This window comes from Canis lupus, chromosome 25, assembly GCF_011100685.1.
Source record: "Canis lupus familiaris isolate Mischka breed German Shepherd chromosome 25, alternate assembly UU_Cfam_GSD_1.0, whole genome shotgun sequence".
Classification (NCBI taxonomy): Eukaryota; Metazoa; Chordata; class Mammalia; order Carnivora; family Canidae; genus Canis; species Canis lupus.
In genome coordinates, this window is record NC_049246.1 from 15,375,224 (window position 1) to 15,399,954 (window position 24,731).

General features: G+C 35.3%; 1 protein-coding gene and 1 long non-coding RNA gene across 2 annotated transcripts in view; one reads left to right on the forward strand and one right to left on the reverse strand.

The window, feature by feature from the left end:
- Window positions 1-24,731, reverse strand: part of SGCG (sarcoglycan gamma) — a 78,634-nt gene that overhangs the window by 3,661 nt on the left and 50,242 nt on the right. Inside the window, exons 4-5 of the mRNA NM_001014276.2 lie at window positions 21,801-21,920; window positions 11,896-11,968 (exon numbers count right to left, since the gene is read on the reverse strand). Of these exons, the coding sequence (NP_001014298.1) occupies window positions 11,896-11,968; window positions 21,801-21,920 (193 nt within the window). The remainder of the gene's footprint in view (window positions 1-11,895; window positions 11,969-21,800; window positions 21,921-24,731) is intronic.
- LOC119865919 lies at window positions 390-19,533 on the forward strand. Its single transcript, XR_005378460.1, has 3 exons — window positions 390-589; window positions 9,202-9,265; window positions 17,742-19,533. It is a non-coding gene; the product is annotated as an uncharacterized LOC119865919 (long non-coding RNA).

Below are 24,731 nucleotides of genomic sequence, written 5' to 3' on the forward strand. Positions count from 1 at the left end.
ACAGCAGGGTAATATCCGTGTAGGCATGGGTATCAAAGAGAAAGGGGAGTGGCTCCAGAGGAGAGAAGTACTTGGGTCATTAATTGCATTTGAACTGAGTATTTATTCGGTGGATGTTTTTTTTTTTTTTTTTTTTTTATTCTTTTTTATTCTTTTTTATTCGGTGGATGTTTAACTCAGATGAATTGCTGCCTTTAATTGGCAAGTTTTTTTGTCTACCATTCTTTGTTATAGAAAACAAAGTTTTATTTTCTTGTGTACATTCAATATGTAATATTTGATCTGTTACACATTTTGAAGTTTATATTTACCTTGAGTACAAGGAAACAGAGACATTCATAGAATTTATTAGTCAAATTATGTTAAGCTTAGGTTATAGGGAAACACTTGGATACATCCAGATGATTTGGTCGGCTGACTGCCTGCCCATTTTGCTATTTTACATCTGCTAATCGTCTACATTTGTCCTGTCCGGATTGATAGAAAGGGGGAGGTGGTGGGGAAGGAATGGAAGGAAGACATGTAAGCAACTTTAGATGTCTGGTCCATTTCAGGTAATCCATTTGTGATCCTGAAGATCCTAGTGAAGGTGAGTTTGTTTCTCATCAAACAACAAAATGACCTCAACAGGACCAATTACTAGTTTTTAACCATGTTACAATATACTGCTTCTGGAATAGGAAATTTCTTCCCCTTTGCATTGTTTCTAGCCCTCGAGATGAAATATGTCCGTTCAGCACAAGTAAAAACACATTTTACCAAAAAAGTCTGTGATTACAATGTCCTGAAGCATACATTTCCATGAACACAATTAACAGTAGTCAGATATAAAATAACTCCATTATTTTCTCTTTTGTTATATTTTAGTTTGCTAGTTAAATATCTACCCCTTTCTTCAAATATGTGAATATATATTTACTCATGACTTATATGAGGAACAAAAAGTTTTGAGCACTGATTCAGAAATTTACCAAATAAGTAAGCTGTGTGTGTACATATATGCATATGTATATGGTATACACAGTATAAAAACAGTAGCAAACAAGGCAGATGAGCTGCTTGCCTTTAAAACCTAGCATTCAAGCAGCTTAAAGAATGTAAGCAGAGGAATGACAAGATTCCATTTTTGCTTTAAAAAATATCACTCTATAAATTCTGGTCAAGACAGATGAGCAGCACAGCTCTGCCCTCAGCCAGCAATTACATATAAATGCTGGTTAAAATACGATCAAAATTATTAAAACATATACTAGGCAAAAACAAAACAAACAAAACCAAAAAACAACCCAGAAAGACAAAGGCATTTTCATAGTGCCAGAAACAGAAGAAACTCCTAGCCAGAGTGATGAGTGGGTGCTGAAAGGCTGGAGCCCTTGGAGTTTATGGGCAGATAAATGCCTTGTGGGTTGGTATTTTCCATCTCTACAGGGAAGGAGTTGTGGCCAGCTGTGGGGGGCAGGGGAGGAGTGTTTGGAAATGCGCTTTGGGCATACAGAAGGGAAATGAAACACAGTATGATAACAGCCCTAAAGTAGGCTGCTCATTCTGGGATGCGAAGAGAAAGTCTTAAATCATGCATTAGTGTGGAATCCAAATCCACACCCTATTCAGGCAGTTTATAAAACCAACAAGAGAAATATCTAGGAACACAGGCTTCAGAACAGTGCCCCCTGCAGGGCCCTGCCAGAAGTGAATGTGAAATTGACATGTAAAGGCAAATGTTGAGTCTCCATGACAATTGCTCCCAGATGAAGAACAGAAGAGGATGAGCTGTCAGAATTTTCAAACCACATGGGAGGATCTATCAATATGAGGAACTAGAGATAATAGAGCAGTCAGAAAGGGACTAACTAAGTTTAGAGCATCCAGGGAGATAAATTAACACTCATAGAAGAAGACCAGAATAGAAAAAGAAAGATTTAAAAACCAGGCAAGTAGAAATTCATGAAATAAAAAAATTAAAGTCTTGTAGTAGACTGAATAGTAGACATGCCACATATCAAAAGAGAATAGGACCCTATAATGTAGATTTGGTAATGGTTGGGAAAACACGAAATGTGAAATTTGAGATACACATTAAACTTTTTTAAATGCATAAAAACAAAGTACAGAATTTCAAAGGAAACTAGGTGACTTTTAAATTTTTTTTTTTTTTTAATTTTTATTTATTTATGATAGTCACACAGAGAGAAAGAGAGAGAGGCAGAGACACAGGCAGAGGGAGAAGCAGGCTCCATGCACCGGGAGCCCGATGTGGGATTCGATCCCGGGTCTCCAGGATCACGCCCTGGGCCAAAGGCAGGCGCCAAACCGCTGCGCCACCCAGGGATCCCGACTTTTAAATACAAATATAAAAATATCTTTAAATGGGTGATATGGCAATTTATGATCTTTGGGAAAACACGAAATGTGAAATTTGAGATACACATTAAACTTTTTTAAATGCATAAAAACAAAGTACAGAATTTCAAAGGAAACTAGGTGACTTTTAAATTTTTTTTTTTTTTTTTAATTTTTATTTATTTATGATAGTCACACAGAGAGAAAGAGAGAGAGGCAGAGACACAGGCAGAGGGAGAAGCAGGCTCCATGCACCGGGAGCCCGATGTGGGATTCGATCCCGGGTCTCCAGGATCACGCCCTGGGCCAAAGGCAGGCGCCAAACCGCTGCGCCACCCAGGGATCCCGACTTTTAAATACAAATATAAAAATATCTTTAAATGGGTGATATGGCAATTTATGATCTTATTTAGTAATTAAATAAAATCTGGCCAGAGGACTTACACCTAGCGTAATCTCAAAGCAGTGAAGAGCAGTAATGTATTTTGAGATTTTGCTATAACCTTTACATGATATTAAAGTATCTCTGGCTTCTAAAGATGAAAAAGTCAAGGAATCTGCCCATACTACTGTGGTTTGTTGCCTCTCATTCATATTTGAAGGAATGCTAAATTTCAATTAGAGGTCAGTAAAAATGAAGGATTTCTTTTTCATATTCAAAATCATTAACCCATTAAATTCTATTCTTGGACACCCAGGGGATCAACAGACCACAAGTAAAGTATGCCTATGCTCTAGAAGATGAGAAGACAGACAGGAAGAGGTAATGTTTAATTAGAATTGAAAAATATCATGAGTTCCTAGAACTGAAGAGGTACACCAATACCCAAGTATGAATTAAGACATATCCAGCCTCCAAACGCTTTGTGGCAAAATTGCAAAACATTAAAATTATGAGAAAGCCTTCAAAGTATTCACAATGAAAATCAAATTGTTTTCTGACCAAAGACCCAAAAGTAATGAATAATATCTTAAAAATGCTGATGTAAAATTATTGTCAGTCTAGAAATATATCCCAACTTAGCCATCATTCAACTGTGAAGGGACTAGACATTTCAGGCCCACAAGGGAAAGTTTGCTGTCTAAGCAGATCCTTAGTGAAAAAAAAATACTTATGGAAACTAAAACCAGAAGAAAGGAGTATTTTGCAAGAGCAATTTTGGACATTAGAAAAAAAAATCAACACAGTGTGGGAATAAAGCTAAATCTGTATTGCCTGAAAAATACAACGAGAGAGATGAGTAAAAGCTTTGCAAAATATGGAAAGTGAAGTTTGGATAGGAATAACTTTCTAAATTTTTTGGTATAAGAAGAGAATGATAATGACAAACTTAGTTAGAAAGTATTAATTTATCTCCATGCATATAAAATATAGAGGGTTATCATTAGGGATGCCTGAGTGGCTCAGTGGTTGAGCATCTGCCTTCAGCTCAGGGTGTGATCCTGGGATCCAGGATCAAGTCCCAAATCAGGCTCCTTGCAAGGGAGCCTGCTTCTCCCTTGGAGAAGTGACACAGGAGAGACACAGGAGGCCTGTGTCACTGCCTCTCTGTCTCTCATGAATAAATATATAAAATCTTAATAAAAAAAAAGGTTATCATTAAAAGAATGAAACCAGAACCACTAGAGGGAAATACTGCAGGGAGAATAAGCAGAAGTTTAATAATCCAACTAAAGGCCAGAAAGAAGAAAAAATGAAAAGAAAAAGTACAGTAAATAAAATAGGACATCACAGAAATATTTTTTTTTTTCACAGAAATATTTCAAATAAATCAGTGATCATAATAATAATAAATAGTTAAATTTACCTATTAAAAGTTAGAAGCTTTAGGGGATTAAACCTCAAATCCAGAAATTTAACCACTAGAGAAACAACTGAAATATAATGATATACCCCACACAAAAAAACCAAATCTGATTGGATTAAATACCTTAATGTGAAAAAATGAAAGTGTTTTTGAAAAAATTCACACCTCCCCCCCAACTAATGCCTAAGGAGTATTTTTAATATACCCAAGTTCCTAAGGGCTTATTTTCACTATTCTGTAATTGGATGAAGATTTTTAAAAAATATTTTATTTTTTAAGTAATCTCTACACCCAACGTGTGGCTGGAAACTTACAACCCAGAGATCAACAGTTGCATGCTTTATTGACTGAGCCAGTCAAGGCAACCCCCCACCCCTTTATTTTCTGTTTTTGGATGAAACTTTCAACTCTTCAAACTGTTTTTATTTGCTGAATTGACTAAATCTACTATGTTTTGTTTTGATATTTTATGATTTTTTTCTTTTTTCTTAGAATTGCTATAATTAAGGAAAACCAGCCACACCATAAACTGTCAATTACCATGAGGCACAAATTGCTTTCCTTGTTTAAGTAGACACAAGGTGGTAACCTATGATAAATGAGAAATAAATACTTAGGATAAGGAATATAATTATGCAAGCTGTGTTAGATCAATCAATGCTTCATTTGTTAATTATGTTTATCAATGAGTTGTTTTGAAAACCACTGAAACAGAAGGAATTAAATTCCTGAGGTACCACTTTCAACCATTATGCAAATGTATTTGAAAACCAAGATTAAATTAATAATTTCTTAAGGAAATACAGTTGATAAAAATTGACCCTTATTAAAGGTATAGTTTAAAAGACAAATTTTTATAAAAGAGGAATTGCACTTTTAAGGAATTATTTTTTAAAAATTAATCAGGCCGATATGGTTCCAGGGAGAATTATATGAAAGCTTTAGAGATCAGAGCATCCCAATTGTCCACAATTATTCCAGAACAATGAAAATGAGGGAAATCTTAATTCTTGAAGCATAGCATTGTTATCTAGACTTTACAAAAACAGCACACAGAAAGCTAGGTACAGACCAGTATCATTCATGTATATAAATGTGAAGGTTCTAGATAAAATATTAGCAGATAAAATTGAACACCATTTTAAGGAAAGAATATACCATGACCAAGTAGAATTTATTCCATGAATGCAAGATTGGTTCAGTATTAGAAAACCCATTAACGTGACACACTGTACTAATATATCTAAGGAACACATAAATATGACTATCTCCATAAACACAAATGAGCCTTTGACAAAATATAACAGTCATTTTATTTATAAAATATTTTCTTTACACATTCACATCATCTTACTTAATGGAGGAATACCAGTGGCATTTCCATTTAGACTGGGTAAAGGCAAGGATGCATACTACTTCCACTTGTTTCTCACACTGCTCTAATGATATTGGGACATGGAGTGAGATAAGGGAAATCAGAGATACAGAGTTGCAAAAGAAAGTGTAAGAATATATCTATTTGCAGATGATATGAACGTATATCTGAAAAATCCTAATGGGCCAACATAAAACTCACTCAAAGAATAAAAAGTTTGGTAAAGTCATTTATATAAAATTAATACGCAGCAATCAGTAGCTCTCATATCCAAAACTTACCTTGTAGGAAGATATAATGGTAGATAGAGTAAAACCTCATTTATAATTGTGACAAAGATGAGCTAAAATGCTTAGGGATAAACTTAATGAGAAATGTGACAAACTTGCCTAAAGAAAACTTTTAGGCACTCCTGAAAGGACAAAAATAGATTTTGGTGAATGGAAAGATGCCCTATGTTTTTGGAAAAGTAATGTTATGAAGACATCAGTTTTCCCTAAGTTAATTTATGAATTTAACATAATCCTAATAAAAGAATATGCTTTGGGGACACCTGAGTGGCTCAGTGGTTGAGTATCTGCCTTTGGCTCAGGGCATGATCCCAGGATCCTGGGATTGAGTCCTGCATCACACTCCCTGCATGGAGCCTGCTTCTCCCTCTGCCTATGTCTCTGCCTCTCTCTGTGTCTCTCATGAATGAATGAATGAATGAATGAATTAATTAATGAATTAATGAATAAATAGTTAATTAAAAAAAGAATACACTTTTACTTGAATTAGACAAGTTAACACTCAAGTTCACATGGAAAAATAAGGAAGAATTAATTGATAGAGAAATGTTGAGAGTCGCTACAAGGTTATGTGCATATGTGTGAGAGAGACAAGTCCTATCTGACTTTAAATGATCTTCTAAATCCTGTTTATCAAGATTGGTGCTGGCACTGGCACCTGAATAGACCGATGAATAGAATAGAGTAGAAAATACACAAACAGGCCCACCTGCATAGGAAAATGTAATACATGATAAAGGTTGTATTTCAAACTGTAGCAGCAAAAGTAGAATTTCTAATAAATAATCTAATTGTTGGCACTTCTGGTTGGCTGAATGGAAAAAAATAAAATTAGACCTAGACCTCATACCTTATACCTCATACAAGAATAATCTCTAAGTGCATTTGGGATCTACAATGTATTTTAATATAAAAGGGAAAGCCAGATGAGCAACATGGCAGACAACTTCCCCTTTCTATAAGGAAAGTTTCAACTTATGGTTTAAAATCCAAATTCAGTGAAAGAAATAATTAATAAATTTGAGTACACAGGGCAGCCTGGGTGGCTCAGTGGTTTAGCGCCACTTTTGGCCCAGGGTATGATCCTGGAGACCAAGGGTTGAGTCCTGCATCAGGCTCCCTGCATGGAGCCTGCTTCTCTCTCTGCCTGTGTCTCTGCCTCTTTCTCTCTGTGTCTCTCATGAGTGAATAAATAAAATCTTAAAAAAATAAAATAAAATAAATTAATTTGAGTACACAAACATTAAAAATAAAAAAAAATGTTAATAGGAAAAATGTTGATATTCAGAATATATATTTAAATATATGTATTTATATATTTAAATAAAACCGTTTAAAAAAGGAAAGAAGCAAAGCAGATGAAGTCAATTCTAGAAAAAGTAGCCTTAATAACAGAATAAAAATATGAAAGATGCTTAACCACACTAGTTGCCAGAGAAATGAAAAGTAAAATAACACAAGATAACACTCATCAGTGTGAAAAGGATCATAAAGTCTGGCAGTGGGACATGGTGGTAAAAGGTGAGGAAAGACAGACTCTAACACTGCTCACAGAATTAGAAATCAGCACAAAGCATTTTGAGAGGCACACTGGTCAGGTTTGGCAAAGTCCAATATGTTTACATCTGAAACCCACACTTTGTAAAACTTGGTGGAATGGACAACTCAGAGTGCTCTTCATGGCTCTTCTATGGCTGTTCTAAAAGAAGTGCTCTTCATGGCTGTTCTAAAAGAAGTCTGAAAAACTGGGTGCCCATTACCCACTTTTAAGTTAACATTGTGTTTTACATAAATTTAAGTATTTGCAAAAGATACCATTTATGCCATATTATAAACACGGTCATTTTGAAAGAAAACTCATCACGTTACAGTGTATTTGATGGAATCTAAAAATCACGGAGATTTGATAACCACCAACTTTGGGTTACAATCCAATATTTACAATATTTTTGCTTAAGTTTTTTGCCTGGGAGATTTTTGATGGGCAACTCTTTCATTTGGCTTATGTATCCTTTTGCTATACCCTTGCTGTTTTGATTTTTGAGCACACCTTATTTACTGGAGCTACAAAATGCTCCAAATTTATCTTCTACATTCACTGTCTCAGTCTTAGAATGAGCCATTTCTCCAAAGAATCCTGACTCTTTTTATTACAGAATCATGAGAAACAAAGTACTGGTTGCCACTGGTTTTATTTTAATTACTTGATCTCTCATTTCTAGAATTTACATTTTTTTCCAAATTTGCCATTTTTATACTATTTTGCCTTTGCCTTATCCTTGTATTCAATTTTTTATTCGTGTCTTTAAAAATCTCTCATTTTGCTCTACTATGTAGAGTTTGGGGCAGGGGTTAACTTGTAGTGGCTGCCAATTCTTTGTCATTTCATTATTATTATTATTATTGTAGTAAATTCATTTTCAGCAAGGATTGTTTTCCATAGGTGTTTTTATGTCATGGGTAATGAGATAATTTCTTCAATGTAGTTTGACTTCAGTGTAGTTAATGTTAATTTTCCAGCTTTGAGTTCTTATACAATGTGGATTTGGTCCTCTGATCTTGGCTGAGCACTGGCATGAAGGATTTCTTGTGGGTAACTCTTTCAACCAATGGCTCAAGATGGGTTTGCAGTATCTTTTTTTTATCTAGGCAAATTGTTTCAAGTATCTTTCATAGGGGGCCACTGTTTACAAGGCATCTCAGGCTGGGGCATTACACACACACACACACACACACACGCACACACGCACACACACACACACACACTGTGGCTTGGTATCACAGTCTCATAATAAAATTCTAGCCCCTAATCTCTATGGCATCCTGATATCTCCAGGAGTACCATGGCTTTAGCTTTTACTGTGTTCTCACGATGAATTTCTTCTGTTCCTGGGACCTAAGAATGAGCTTGTCTTGGTTTCTAGTTAAGCAATAAGTATATAATATATATTTATAAATATTTATTTGCTTATTTATTTATTTATTTATTTATTTATTTATTTATTTATTTATTTATATACTAGCATTTACAAGTGTTTGAAAAACAGGAGCAAATGTTTCCATGTCCTCTCATTTTACTTATCTAATGATGACACGCGTATACTTCTGACTATGCGCTAGGCATTGTTTCCAGCAATTTACAAATAATAACTACTTAATCACCATCACATCCCTATTGAGTTGCACAGGATTTACATTTTACCCTGTGACATTAATGTCTACTGATTTCCTTGTTTCAGTTCAAATGCTTCCTTCTCTGTGACATCATCTCAAATTACCCTGGGAAGATTTTATGTTTTTTCAACTATGCTCTCACTATATTGTGAACTTTCATCGTAGCAAGGACTTACATTGTTCTAACTTGTTTCCATGTTTCCTTTCCCAACAGACTTTAAAATCATTAAGGGAATGATCCTATGTGTTTTATCACTGTAGAACTAACAACCGTTCTGGTACGTTAACATGTTTAGTACATTTTTGCTGAACTTTAAAAAAAAATGAATTATATCATGTATGAATGAAAAGCAGCATGTTAGAATGAAGGCAGCATAGCAGAGTTCACATTTTTCTTGTGAATGATTTTGCTATAAGAAATGTAAATCTAGTTTAAATACACGTTATCTTTCTTCTTAAAATAATAATTGTCACCCTTCTATGATTACCATTTGAGCCAATGTAAAACTTTAAATTTGTGATATTTAAAGATGTATATTTCAGAGATATATTTATGAATGCATAAGGATCTCAGCCCTACAAAATCCACATTCATTGTTTTCAGGATATTCTAGAATCATTTTCACTTTATCTTAGGCCAGGAATAATAAGGGTATGGGACTCAGAAATATAAAGTGAGGGACGCCTGGGTGGCTTAGCAGTTGGGTGGCTGCCTTAAGCTTGGGTCGTGATCCCAGGATCCAGGATCGAATCCCACATCGGGCTCCCTGCATGGAGCCTGCTTCTCCCTCTGCCTATGTCTCTGCCTCTCTCTCTCATGAATAAACAAATCTTAAAAAAAAAAGAAATATAAAGTGAAAGTTTATGGTAAGAATTTACAGAAGAAAATATGAATATTATATAATCATTTAGAAGAGTCTGGTCATAAATCAAAGAATAAATCACTCAAGGGTCCACTTAGGTAGAAAAGAGAATACACCCAATGAACATGGACTTTGGAGTCAGAGCTGATAGGCTATTTTAATCTTAGCTTAGAACATGCTGCTATCTAGATCTTGGTTTTCCTCTCTTGTAAAATGGGAATCAAGTTGCTTATTTTTAAAATAGAGTTAATGATTACATGAGATAAGTTATGTACAGCACAGAGCACAGATCCTGCAAGTTGAAGACATTCAGTATTTGTTCATGCCTCCCATCCTCAGCCCATTCCTCCAGGACTTTCTTACAATTTCATCATTTTCTTAATTATTTTGGTTGTAACACTTGGGTTATGTGACGTCCCTTAGTATCATCTTTTAGAAAGCAAGAGGATACTCTTCTGCCATTTTTTTTTTTTTTTAGCAAGGGCCTGACGGATAACAAGCAGATTGACACTCTGGTGGGACGACATAAGATAAATGGTTTAATTTTGAGATCTATATGTTTTAAAACAGTGAAGTAAATTACTTCAAAAAGTAGTCTGGCATCTCTACAATTTTATTACTTTATAATTTAAAAATGGTTTAAGTGGAATTATTTTTAAAGATATTGAATCACTTTTCTATCCTAGAAAAGTAAAATGTTCTTCTTCCCTAACTATAATAATTCTGTAATATTGATCTTATGCATAATGATCCTTTACCAAAATTATCCTTTATCAAAATTAATGAAATTGTTCTAATGTAATTAGAGTCACAATTTATTTTCATGCTGCAGATGTTCTCTAAGTGGGTAAGATGAATTGAACCTCATTTGCTTTTGATTAATATTTAATTAGACATTAAAAAATAAGAGAAATGCTTAATTTCCTAACTTTTATTCCATCTAGTGTGATTATCTACTTGGTACAATAATGATAATAAAAATAATTATTTGGGGATGCCTGGGTGGCTCAGTGGTTGAGTGTTTGCCTTTGGCTCAGAGTGTGATCCTGTAACCGGCTCCCCACAGGGAGCCCACTTCTCCCTCTGCCTGTGTCTCTGCCTCTCTCTCTGTCTCTCATGAATAAATAAATAAAATCTTAAAAAATAATTATTTGAACTCAACTTTCAGTTTACAAAATACTTTTAACCTAATAGCTAATTAAATCTTTCTCAGAATACACTGAGATATGTTACTATCAGTATTTTATAGATGAGAAAGTTTCAAAAGGTTAGTTTGGCCAAGGTTGCATATACTTCAAATTCAAATACTGAATGTAATTTTAAGTGATACCTTGGACTTCAGGCACTTGTTTTAAAAAATAGTATTTGACTTTTTTATAAAATACAAATATAATATTGGAATAAACAATTATAGCAATAAATGTTATTCAGTGGTGCACTGATAAAGTGAAGTACACAAAGGCACACAGAGACTCTGTATAAAGTATTTTACAATCTGGTACTAGTCAATTTTATATATTCTGACATTACGTAAAGATATAACAAAGGTTGGGGACATTATGCTAGGTGAAATGAGCCAGTTGCAAAATACAAATACTATATGATTCCATGTATATGAGGTGCCTAGAACTGTCCAATTGGAGGAGACAGAAAGTAGAATTGTGGTTTCCAGGGGTTGGTAGAGATGAGAATAGAGAGTTGTTTACTGGCCACAGAGCATTAATTTTGCAAAATGAAAAGATTTCTGGAAATGGAAGGTGGTGATGGTTGTACAGCAGTGTTAATGTACTTAATACTTTTGAACTGTACATTTAAAAGTAGTTAAGATGGTAAATTTTCTGTTTTGGGTGGATTAAACATAGGGAGTCAGTACCACTTTTTACTTCCTTTGGATTTTAGTAAGTATTGACTAGTTAATAAGTGGAACATGAGAATAAAGATAATTAATGGAATAAGACATGATCTGGTAATGACTGCTAAGATATTATTCCACATATATCCAGGTATCATCCATAAGAAAGTTTGTATCTGAACAAAATTCTTACCTCAGGTCCTGAAATGGGTCAGCTCTTACGAGGGGGGTCTCCACTGAATGTTCAAAAAGAGCACCTTCGGGGCCTAAACAAAACCAGAGGTGCATCACTTTACAAAAGTAAAACAAATGACATCAAACTATTAAATATTTAGTCTATATATTAAAGCGCAAGTAGATTTAGAACTTGTGGCTGAATTTGTACAGATGTAAGAAAACATAACTGATATATAGGAACTAATATATAGGATTTTAAACTTTTATGGTAAGCTGAAATTACTCTAAGGGTGTCAGTGGAACTCTTTTGTAAGGAACTATAACTTTATAATTAGTTTTTAAAAGTATGACAATTACTTAACCAGTTAGCGATATTATAGTGACACGTGATAATTGTAATGCACATAAGTACAAGGCAGGCATAAAGCTTATAATCTAATACGTATTATCGTTACATAAAAGCAGCAATTTCTCTATCATTGAAATTGTCAGTGTTCAAATTATACGATCTTACTTTTATTATTGCTATTTGGCCTCAAAGTAAATATTCCTCAGAATCTATTTGCATATATTAAAATAGATTCTTAATAAATGGTTTTATAAAAATAACTCTTAATAAATTATTGATTTTCAGAGTAACTATATTTCCCTTATGTATGCATTCATATTTGATATTCCCAACTATGATTATATAAAAATATATAATTGGTGTAACATCAATGAAAATAGAAACATATTATTGTGGTCATATAATCTAAATTTTAGGGAAAAAAGTTCCATTATAAAATATCATTATGTAGATAATGCACTTAAATAACTGTAAAACATGATCCTGTATAAATATTATTTGTATAATGAGAGTATAATAATAAAAAAGTCCAGTCTTGCAATGTTAACTTTGTTTTTAAAGAATGTATCGCCAAGATTAGATATAGTAAATCGTCTGGTCATTTTCTTTCTTTTTTTTTTTTTAATTTTTTTTTTAAATTTTTATTTATTTATGATAGTCTCACAGAGAGAGAGAGAGAGGCAGAGACACAGGCAGAGGGAGAAGCAGTCTCCATGCAGGGAGCCCGATGTGGGATTCGATCCTGGGTCTCCAGGATCGCGCCCTGGGCCAAAGGCAGGCGCCAAACCGCTGCGCCACCCAGGGATCCCTGGTCATTTTCACTATAAGATATCAGCAGTATTTGGATGATACCATCCAATTTCTTTTCTGGGTCCTAGAATAATTTATGATGAATGGATATTTATGATGAATCATGTGAAGATCTGTAGTAAGACTATGGCACAAATGAACTGGATGGTGTGAAGACCTGATGGACAGAACCCCATACTGAAGGGGAAACTGCTCAAAGGCTACGCCCTTCTTCTCTACATGCTGCTTCTGTAAGTCCTTTTGGTTACAGAAAGAGAGTTCAGTATGAATACTTCTGTTCAAACAGTGGATAATATCTATCGAGACATCTATTAGATTTTTATGCTGATAATTACTAAGATTGATTCCACACATACATTGAGTATTTATGGCCTGAAATGAGCTTTTCAAGTGATACAAAACCAAAAAAGATTTCCATTGCCCTGCCTCGCAGCCAAACCTTCACATGATGTCTCCAACCCATTCTTTTCTGCCACCGCTGCAAATTGCCTTTTGCCTTATTACTCCAAAGAAAATGCTCTTGTTAAGATAATCATGACCTCCATGATGGCATATTCATGACAATTTCAGTCCTTGTCTTTCCAGGACCCAAATCCTGGGATCATAGTCTCTCTTGGCATCAAGAAAATGGCTCCTGGTGACATTCCTCTTACCACATTATCTGTTTCTTCATATTCTCCTTTAGTGGCTACCCTTCCTTTTTATCTGACTGGGCTCTATCTAATGTTGGCATCTCTCAGAGCTCCATTGGTTGACGATGCCCCCATTTGTATCTTTAGTCAAAACTTCATCTCTGAGAAATAAACAGCTCACATATCCAAGAACTGACTTGACATATCCACTTGGCTATTTCACATATACCTTGCATTTATGCAGCTAAAACATTAACTGTCTATTCTCCCTGCCTTGCAAATGTGTTCTCCTCCTCAGGCTTGTCCATTCCCTAGAGAATAATGTCATCAGCCAGGAAACAAATATTATCTCTCTATCTTTGACCCCCTTCTCTCAATTTCTGGCATCCATTTGATCTATTGGCAAATCTTTTATATGTCAGTTCTTAATTTGAAATCATTATCTTCCTTCAATGACCATTGTTACCACCTCTTCAGGTCACCAGGATCTATTGCCTGGTGACATCTTCCTAACTGGTTTTACTGTTTCCTCTCTTTTCTCCAAACAATCTATTCTCCCTTGTAATGATTATATTGATCTTAAAATGTATAGCAAATCAAAGAGTACCACTTGAAATAATTCAATGCCTTTCCATTGTACTTAAAACAAATCCTAAGTCTTTATAATGGTCAGTAAGAACATGCATGAACTGCTTTCTCTGTATCTCCCCTTATACCAAGCTTCTTTCAGACTTAAATTCAAAATGATAAAAAAAAATCATGAAATAATATGACATAGATAACCTCAAATAGAACAGCAATCAAAACAGATGTAAATATTTTAAACTCCTCATTACAAAACAAAAGTCTTTTAGATGGCGTTAAAAAAATAAATTCCAGCCAAGCCCCACTTTCAAGAGAAATGTAAGTCATTTGATGTGAGAATTTAGGTTGGAAGATTTAAAGAGGCCATCAAGGTCTTACAGAAATTTAGAGGAGTCATCACACAAGGAAGTGATGGTTAGGATTGTTGGAGCCATACTGAAATAAAGAGGGGAATGTTACACACTTAAGAGAAGCACAGTTAGAGTAAATATTACTGGACCACTGACATAATCAAACTGGAGCTATCCTACCTCCAGACTTCTCATGTAAGATAATATATATTCTTATCATTTAAGCCAGATTTAATTAGGTCTTTTGATCCTTTCAGCTGGAGATTGTTAACAATGGGCCAAATCATCAACTTGTTCACAGAGCTTCACATTACAGTGTTTAGAGATCTTGCATATGTTCTTAAAGGATAGGGTGATCTCTTAGCATCTTCTAGATCATCTGTCTTCATGTCTTTTTAAAGGACCTGGACTTATCATCTTTGTTTATGTTCACTTTTTCAGCTGCTGAAATCTTACTTTCCAGATCCTCTTTTTTATCAGTGGCTTTGTGAGTGACTCCAGCATTTCTCTCCATCACTTCTGACTTCATGTAAGCCTGCTTAGCTGCACAGGTGCAAAGAAATTGAACTGGCTTCAGTAAATCTTGTTTTCCTCAAGAGGAATTGGATACCATTGCAGGTCCATGTTTTTCTTACTAAATGTTGGGGAATGAACCCAGCCTAGCATATCACTGCCAAGGAATTAAAGTGTATTTTCTGCCAGAAGTCAGTTCTGGCAATGGCATAAAAATTTTTGTTAAGATGAAATTTTGATGCTAGTCCAGTAATGTGTTCTATAATTGGGGTTAACAAAAAGGGCATGCTAACTTTGGTCACTTGGTAACTAATTCTATTTTTAGGGGGAAAATGAGACTGTGTAAAGGTCTTGGTCAGTTTCAAAGTGAGTTGGTGAAATTATTTAATCTCCTCCATAAATATGGTTTAAAAACAGTTCTTCAATTTCCTAGCTGATGAGAGTCTAAATGGAAAGTTAAGGGTTTTATTTTATTTTTTAAATTTTAAAAAAGATTTTATTTATTTATTCATGAGAGACACAGAGAGGCAGAGACACAGGCAGAGGGAGAAGCAGGCTCCTTGCAGACTCCTTGGTTCTGGGATCCTGGGATCACACCCTGAGCCAAAGGCAGATGCTCAACCACTTAGCCACCCAGGCGTCCATGTTAAGACTTTTTAAAGAATGCTACTTTATTGAAATATATTTACCATATAACATGGCATAAAAATAAGGTGTAAAAATTGTAAGGTATAAAACATGTTAGCATTTATATATTTGTCATTGTAGTGATAACTAGCACCTCCATCATGCTACATAATGGTCCTTTCTTTTTAGTGAGTGCAATAATTAAGTTCTAGCCTTTAGCAGTTTTGATAACTGTAATACAATATGTTTTCTATATTCATTATACTATGCATTAGACCTCTAGGGCTTATTTACTACTTGTTCCAAGTTTGTATCCTTATATCTGTCCCATCCCTCATCCCCATCCACTGGTAACTACTGTTTCATTCTTTGTTTTTATGAGTTTGGCTTTTTTATAGTCCACATATAAGTGACATCATACAGTCCTTGTTTTTCTCTGTCTGACTTACCTCACTTAGCATAATGTGTTCAAGGTCTATCCATTTTGTTGCAAATGGCCAGGATGTCTTATCTCTCATCACCGAGTAATATTCTATTGTATGTACCTACCATATTCTTCTGTTGATGGGCACTTAAGTTGTCTCCATATCTTGGCTATTGTGAATAATGCTGCAATAAACATGGGAGTGTATGTATTTCTTCAATATCCTGTTTTCATTTCCTTTGGGTATATATCCCCAGAAATGAAATTGCTGGATAATATAGTAGATCTATTTTAAATTTTTTGAGGAACCTTAATAATGTTTTCCACAGTGGAAAACATTTACATTCTCACTGAGAATGAAAGCCATTCTAACAGATGTGAGATTGCATTTTGATTTTGCTTTGCATTTCCCAGATGAGTAGTGGTTTTGAACATTTTTTTATGTATCCGTTGGAAATTTGGGTGTCTTCTTGGGAAAATGTCTATACAGTTCCTTTGCCTGTTTTAAAATCTGGGTTTTTGGTTTGTTTTTGAGTTGTATGAGATTTTGTTATTCTCACCGTTATTCATTTGAATGAGCTCTTTATGTACTTTAGCTACTAACCCTTTATCTGATACACGGTTTGTAAAACCTTTCCCCACTTTGTACATTGGTTTTTATTTTGTTAGTTGTTTATTTTGCTCTGCAGAAGCCTCAAGTTTTACAGAGTCCCTTTGGGTTTTGTTTTTGATGTTTGTTCTTGTGCCATGTCCAAGAAATCATTGCCAAGACCAGTATTGAGGAGCATCTTCTCTGTGTTTTCTTCAAGGAGTTTTATAGCATCAGCTCTTATGTGCAAGTCTTGGATTAATTTTGGGTTAGTTTTTGTGAGCCATGTTAGATACCAAATTCACTGTTCTACATGTATTTATTCAGTTTTCCCAATACCATTTGTTGAGAAGACTATCCTTTCCTCATTTGGTTTTCTTGTTGAATATTAGTTGATTGTGTATGTGGGGGTTTAATTCTGGGCTCTCAGTTCTGTTTCATTGGTCTATGTATTTATTTTTATGCCATACCATACTGTTTTTATTACTCTAGCTTTGCAGTACAGTTTGAAATCAGTGTGATACCTCTAGCTTTGTTTTTCCCCTCAAGATTACTTTGGCTATTAGGGGTCTTTTGTGGTTTCAAATTGTTTTTTATATTTCTGTGAAAAATGCCATTGGTATATTGGCAGGGACTGAGTTGAATCTATAGATGGCTTTGAGTAGTATAGACATTTTTACATCATTGATTCTTTTGATCCATGAATATGGGATGGCTTTCCATTTGTGCCTTCTTCTGTTTCTTTCAACAAAGTCTAGTAGATTTCATTGCATAGATCTTTTATTTACTTGGCTAAATCTATTCATTGGTATTTTATTGTTTTTGATACTATTGTGAACAGGATGGTTTTCTTTCTTTTTCAGATGTTTCATTATCACTGTATAGAGATGCAACTGACTTCTGCATGTTGTTTTATCCTGCAACTTTACTGAAATTGCTGATTAGTTCTAACAGTTTTTTTTTTTTTTTGGTTGAATCTTTAGGAGACTTTATACATACAAGTTATATCACCTGCAAATGGAATCTGCTTAAGAATTGAAGAGAAGATTCATTTTATTCTTTGAGTACTTAGACAAAGGTAATGGCAAGAAAACATTTCATGCAAGAGTCAAGATGAGGATTTAGCACAAGTCAAGAATTTGGAGTGTGCCACCTTGAAGAAAGAGCAACTTGACTCCTCCTCTTACATCTCATGCTTAGGGTAGTTATGTAAGTAACCAGGAGAGACAAAAGTAAAGCAAAGCATTTAATTTTCTTTCCCAGTCCCCAGAGTGAAACTGGCTCTGTCTCTCTTATCAGTCCTCTTGTATTGGCTTTCAACTGCTACTGCTTCTGCTCCAAGAAACTCCAAGGTCTACTTGGAATCAATCCATTTAAAACAAGACCAAATTTTTATAGTGAATAGTGGAAAAAGCTTTAATGGGAATTTATTTTTAAAAATCAAAGTTTATAAAAATATTATATTTTATATTTAGCAAAAACAGTTATAAATAACTATGAAATCATATAAAATGAACAAAGAATAAATCAAGTTTTGTTTTTTAGTGAAATTTTTCTAACACACTTGGAATTGTATGATGGCTGTATTAAAATTTTCTGTGCCACAAATTATGACAAACTTAACTGCTTGAAACAGTAACCACTTGTTAGCTCATAGTTCTGTAGGTCAGAAGTCCTACCCAGTGGGCTTGGCTAGATTTTATGTGGATTTTAACCACAAGGCCAAAATCAAGGTGTTAGCCATTCACGGCTCTTTTCTGGAGTCTCTGGGTAAGAATCTGGTTCCAAGCCCAGTCATGTTATTGGCAGAATATAGGTCCCTGTGGTTTTAGGGGTGAGGCTCTGTTTTCTTGCTGTCAGCCTAGAGCCTAAGACTCTAGAAGTTGCCACATTTCTTGTCATATGGCCCCTTCAATCTTCATATAGCAACAGAGAGCAAATCCTTTTTGCATTTCAAATTTCTCTGATTTCCCTTTGTACTACCAGCCAGAGAAAACTCTCTACTTACAAAGAGCCTATATGATTAGAATAGATCATTGAGAACTAATCCTTAGATGGACAGGCTCTTTTTTGCCACAGAAACAACATAATTATGAAAGTGATATCTCATCACATTCACAGATTCTTTCCATGCTCGGAGATGAGGGAATTTTATAACAGCAAAGATCACTGGGGGTCATTCTTAGAATCCTGCCTACCACAGTGACACAATATGACATTGTTTGTATTTTTAACTTATGCAGTAAAATCATCATAACAGTCAAATCAATAGCACTGTCGGTCTTCTCAAAGGTGAATATTTCAATCTTGGGATAGTAAAATTGTTGATCTTTGAGGTACCTATCATGTCATCCTCTTTGTTTATTTTTATACTTTCCATCTGTGGCAAGTCTGATTTTCCAGGTCTTCTTTTGTTACTGGCTTTGTTGGTGATTTCAATATTTCTACATCACTTTTGACTTCTGGGAACCCTGAATCTTTTGCAAGACTTGCAATTTTATTTCACAATCAATTTTTCCTTGTTTTGCTGCACTCTGTACAATATTCTCCAGTCAATGAAAGACCAGTGGGTAAAGATGCTTAGAGCTGTAGTGGGAAGCACTGACAGGTTAAAGTTGTTCCAGGTCACATATCTACTCAGTCGAGCAGCTGGGACTGGAATTCAGTCTGGTTCTCAAAAAGTTATCCACTCTTATTTTTTAAAAATATTTTATTTATTCATTCATTAGAGACAGACAGAGAGAGAGAGAGAGAGAGAGAGAGGCAGAGACACAGGCAGAGGGAGAAGCAGGCTCCATGCAGGAGCCTGATGTGGGACTTGATCCTGGGACTCCAGGATCACACCTTGGGCCAAAAGCAGGTGCTAAACCGCTGAGCCACCCAGGGATCTCCTCCACTCTTATTTTTAATAATTGTATATTAATATCCATTTATTAATATTCATTAATGCTCTACACTGTGGTTAGAACAATTAACATCACTTTTTCTTCCTAATAAACCTAGTAAGCATTTTTCTAGGACCAGATCAATTCCTCTTTCCTTGAGAAACCTTGTCTGACTCATTCTGTATCTCTTTCTACCACACTCTGGCACAACTGATGCCTTTCTCCAGGCTATAGCTCTTGGCCCAAACATCTATTACAGTCCTTAGCAGACTGTGTCCAGCCAATTAATTTATGTTAAAAGCTCTCCAGCTAAAATGAACATTATGTAAAAGGAAGTATGCCTTAATTATTTTGTACTACAGGTATTTAACTTAATTATTAGCAGATAGTACACATTAAATCATAATACATAATCATAAATACATAAATGATAGTAAAGCCCAGAGAAATAGTGTAGGCTTAAGGTAAATCAGTGGTTCTCAACTAGAGGTGATTTTGCAACTCCTTCATCCTGCTGAAAACATTTGGCAATGTTTGGAAACATTTTGGTTGTCATAACCCTTGGGGATAACCTTTGGTTATCTTTCCTTGGGGAAAGAATAATGCTACGGAGTCTGTGCAAAAAGTTAAGGGATACTTGCTAAATATCCTGCAATGCATAGGATAGCCCCACACTTACACCAAAAATATTATCCAGGCCAAAATGTCAGTAGTGTTAATGTTGAGAAATTCTGAGCTATACACTATAGAGAGGGAGTAACACCCCAGATAGAAGAAATAAGGAGAGAAGTCAGAACTGTAAAATTTCTTGCATTTCTTTAATCACAAAATTTAGGGAAGCTATGAACATATTGAAAAACTGAGAAGAGTCACGTTCTGGATCAAAACTGTACTGTTCATATACTCACCACTCAGGGTTGCCTTGGTGAAAAGAACTCCATACTGTTATAGTGGCATAATGACAAGGAAAGTACACAGTACTTACAGGTGTAGTATATTTGCTCTAGTTATTTTCATTGGAGAGAAGGGGAGTTTGGAAGAAATTTGCACCTCAGACAAAAATAACTATGAAAGAGAAGAAGAATATAACTTATCTTTAAGAAGGTAACTGAAATATGTGCATGCCAGGGAGAGCAGCTATATGGTACCAATATGTTTTTTTCATGTTTTTTCTGGACAAGTCAGCCTAGGGAGTGGTTCTCAGCCTGTGGTCCCTAGCACTAAAGCATCAGCATCATCTGAGAACTTACAAGAAATGCAGATTCTCATGTCCCATTCCAGACCTACTGATTCAGAAACTCTGGGGATGAAGCCCAGCAACATACACTTTGATAAGCCCTCCAGGTCATTCTGATACATACACATAGGTAATAAATAATCTAGTTGCTTATCAATTTTTCTCACCTGTTCCACTAAAATTAACATCAAGACCTGGAAGGAGCCCTAGGCTAAGAAAAGTTTCACTTAAGCGATGCCTTGTGTAGGATGGCTTGGTTTGAAACAATTGGTCCTGTTTCTTGGACTATTTTCTGTACAGATTTCATTGCCTGAAGAAGTGCAATAATACTTTATCAAGAATTCTGATGTCTTCTTCATATACTAATCCACTTAATTCAGCAATGCTAGTAGACATCATCAATCCTGCCATTTGCAACTATGGATGGACCATGGGGGTATTATGCTAAGTGGAATAAGTCAGAGAAAGATAAATACTGTGTGATCTCACTTATACGTGGAATATAAAAAAAAAGTCAAACTCATAGATACAGAGAACAGATTGGTGGTTGCCAAAGGTTGGGGGTGGGCCTGGGCAAAATGGGTAAAGGGAGTCAAAAGGTACAAACTTCTAAATAAGTCCTGGGGATGTCATGTACAGCATGGTAACTATAGTTAACAATACTGCATTGTATATTTGAAAGTGGCTATGAGACTAGATCTTGAAACTAATACAACACTGTGTATTAACTACACGGCAATTAAAAAAAGTTCTCATCATAAGAAAAAATCTGCTACTGTGTGTGGTGATTGATGTTAACTAGATTTACTGTAGTGATGATTTCACAATAGATATAGATATCAAATCATTATGTTGTATACCTGAAACTAATTGAATATTATGTTAATTACATCTCAATTTTAAGAAAAGTTATCACATACCAGTTACTCGAAGTTTATCTGTACCAACCACAACTTCCTTTTCATCCACAGTAAACAGTGGCTTGCCATCCTTGGAGTTGATCTGAAACTGTTGACTCTGGACCTCTACCATTTTGGGACCTGAACAATTCATTAAAATAGTTTATTATGAAGTGTTTACTATATGTAGTGTCAGAAATCTCTATGTTTACAGGTCATATCACCCAGCGATACCAAATTACTAAATATATAAAATCTGTTACCAATAGTTCTTTTTAATTCTATGATTAATTTTTTTAAGTTCTAAGCTTAAATCTATAAAGCATAATGTATAGAGATGCTGAATCACTATGCTGTACACCTGAAATGAATGTAACATGTGTGTCAACTAAACTCAAATAAAAAAATTAAAAAACAAAACTAAATAAATGTGTCAATTTAGATCAAATTTATGAATGGACACGTTATCCAAAGGTTTTTTCAACTTTACAACTTGCCTAAAATAACATATTTCTTCTATTGAAGATTATTGAAATTTGTAATCTTTGGAATATTAACCAACTAAGGATTTTGTATTCTGAAAATGTGAGATTTGTGAAAGACCATATTATGAATGGCTCACTTCAATGACCAATGTCAACCCAGAAGATGAATCATATCAGATTTCCTCCTGTGCCCTTATTCTTGGGAGAGGTCCTCACCTGTTACACGCTGGAGGAAACAGACATCACCGTGGAAAAATGCTTTCAGGTTTCTGTCCTTTCCCTTCCCCTATGTCATTTTTGTCTTGTTTATGCCTTCCTTCTTTATATTTCAGTGACAGAGGTATCACTTTCCCCTTTCCCCTCCAAGTTTCATCTCATCAGATGAGCTTTAGACTCATTGCCTGCCAACTCATTATTTACTCAGCAAAGATTTAGTGGATACTCCCATGTGATGGGCACTGGGGATACTGTGTCCCCAAGAACATATGTGACCCTTGTCTACTCTCAGGTGTTCATCGTTTCATGTTTCCTAATTCATCTTTGTGCTTCCAGTCTTTCTAACCCTGGCAGCATAATGGATTAATCTCTCCAGAATGCAGCTCTCAGCATTTGCACAAGGAACTACATCTGTTTCCTAATTCTTTTGTGTGTTAGCTTTATAGTCTTATCTGGGAGAGATACTGAGAAAATGAATGGATGTCTTAGAGTTTTTATGTGTGTGTCCCTGTATCCTTCCTAGTACTCATTAAAGTTGATGGATACCTAACCAGAAATGAAATAGAAGCTCTTCAAAGAATACATTAAACAGTTTTGGATATGGTCAACAACATATTCTTATGTTATTTCATTAACTGGTATTGCAAGAGTCTTCAGGGATTCTTCATTTAAATATGTCTGTGTGTGTGTGTGTGTGTGTGTGTGGTGTGTATGTGTGTCAGTTATAAAGTGGAACTCATTTTTCCTCTCTGAATTTTTTTTCCCTTAAGGAAGCCAGACTTTATTTTTTAGATACTTGCCTGTATTTCTGCTCTTTGTACTTTCACCCAGTCTCAGTCACTCAGGGACTCAGTGTCACCTTTCACCTCTTCTGGGACACTGCTATATCTTATACTGTTATTGTATAAATATTGCTTTGCATTACATGATGAATATGCAGCTATGGGTATGTAAAATTGACAGGGAGAAAAAAATCTGGAATAATTTATCCAGTAAGACCTCACTGTTGAGCTTCCTGGAAATTCATATAACAGTTCTAGGAGGTTTTATTAGGTAAAAGGGGTTTAACTACATGACTGATACTTTTTCTGTAACTACTGGTTCATATACAGTGATGAACTAGACAACGAGTTTAGGAGCATAATTTTCATAAGTAGCAAAGTCAAATGAACCTTTACTCAAGTCAAAGGAAATGCAAAAATGCAACTCTTGATTTCAGGGTTGTGAGTTCAAGTCCTATGTTGGGTGTACAGATGACTAAAAAAAATAAACTTAAAAAATGAAAATGCAAAAAAGTGAGTCTGTACTATTCAGCACGAATTTATGGCATGTTTTTCATGTTCAAGGTTCTGTGCTAAGAATTGAGGATACATAAACAAGTGGGATGTAGCTCACAACTTAGAGGAGTTCATAGCCCACTGAAGAGAAAAGCATATGAACCTAGTTTCAGGACAATTTGGGAAGTGCTGTGATACAAGCATGGGCAGGATCCAATGAGAGCCCTGACAGGGAACCTATGGTCTATTCTAGGGCTCAGAAATGGCACCCTGGGGAAATCATGTCTGAACTGACCTTGAAGAAAGAGTTTCTGTTTCCCTGATGAAAGGAGAATGAGACATGCCAGGTAGAGGGAAATACTTGAGTAAAGGCACAGAGGTGAATAAAATTCTATCTTTGTTTTTTTTTTTAATTTATTTTTTATTGGTGTTCAATTTACTAACATACAGAATAACCCCCAGTGCCCGTCACCCATTCACTCCCACCCCCCGCCCTCCTCCCCTTCTACCACCCCTAGTTCGTTTCCCAGAGTTAGCAGTCTTTACGTTCTGTCTCCCTTTCTGATATTTCCCACACATTTCTTCCCCCTTCCCTTATATTCCCTTTCACTATTATTTATATTCCCCAAATGAATGAGAACATATAATGTTTGTCCTTCTCCGACTGACTTACTTCACTCAGCATAATACCCTCCAGTTCCATCCACGTTGAAGCAAATGGTGGGTATTTGTCATTTCTAAAGGCTGAGTAATATTCCATTGTATACATAAACCACATCTTCTTTATCCATTCATCTTTCATTGGACACCGAGGCTCCTTCCACAGTTTGGCTATCGTGGCCATTGCTGCTATAAACATCGGGGTGCAGGTGTCCCGGCGTTTCATTGCATTTGTATCTTTGGGGTAAATCCCCAACAGTGCAATTGCTGGGTCGTAGGGCAGGTATATTTTTAACTGTTTGAGGAACCTCCAC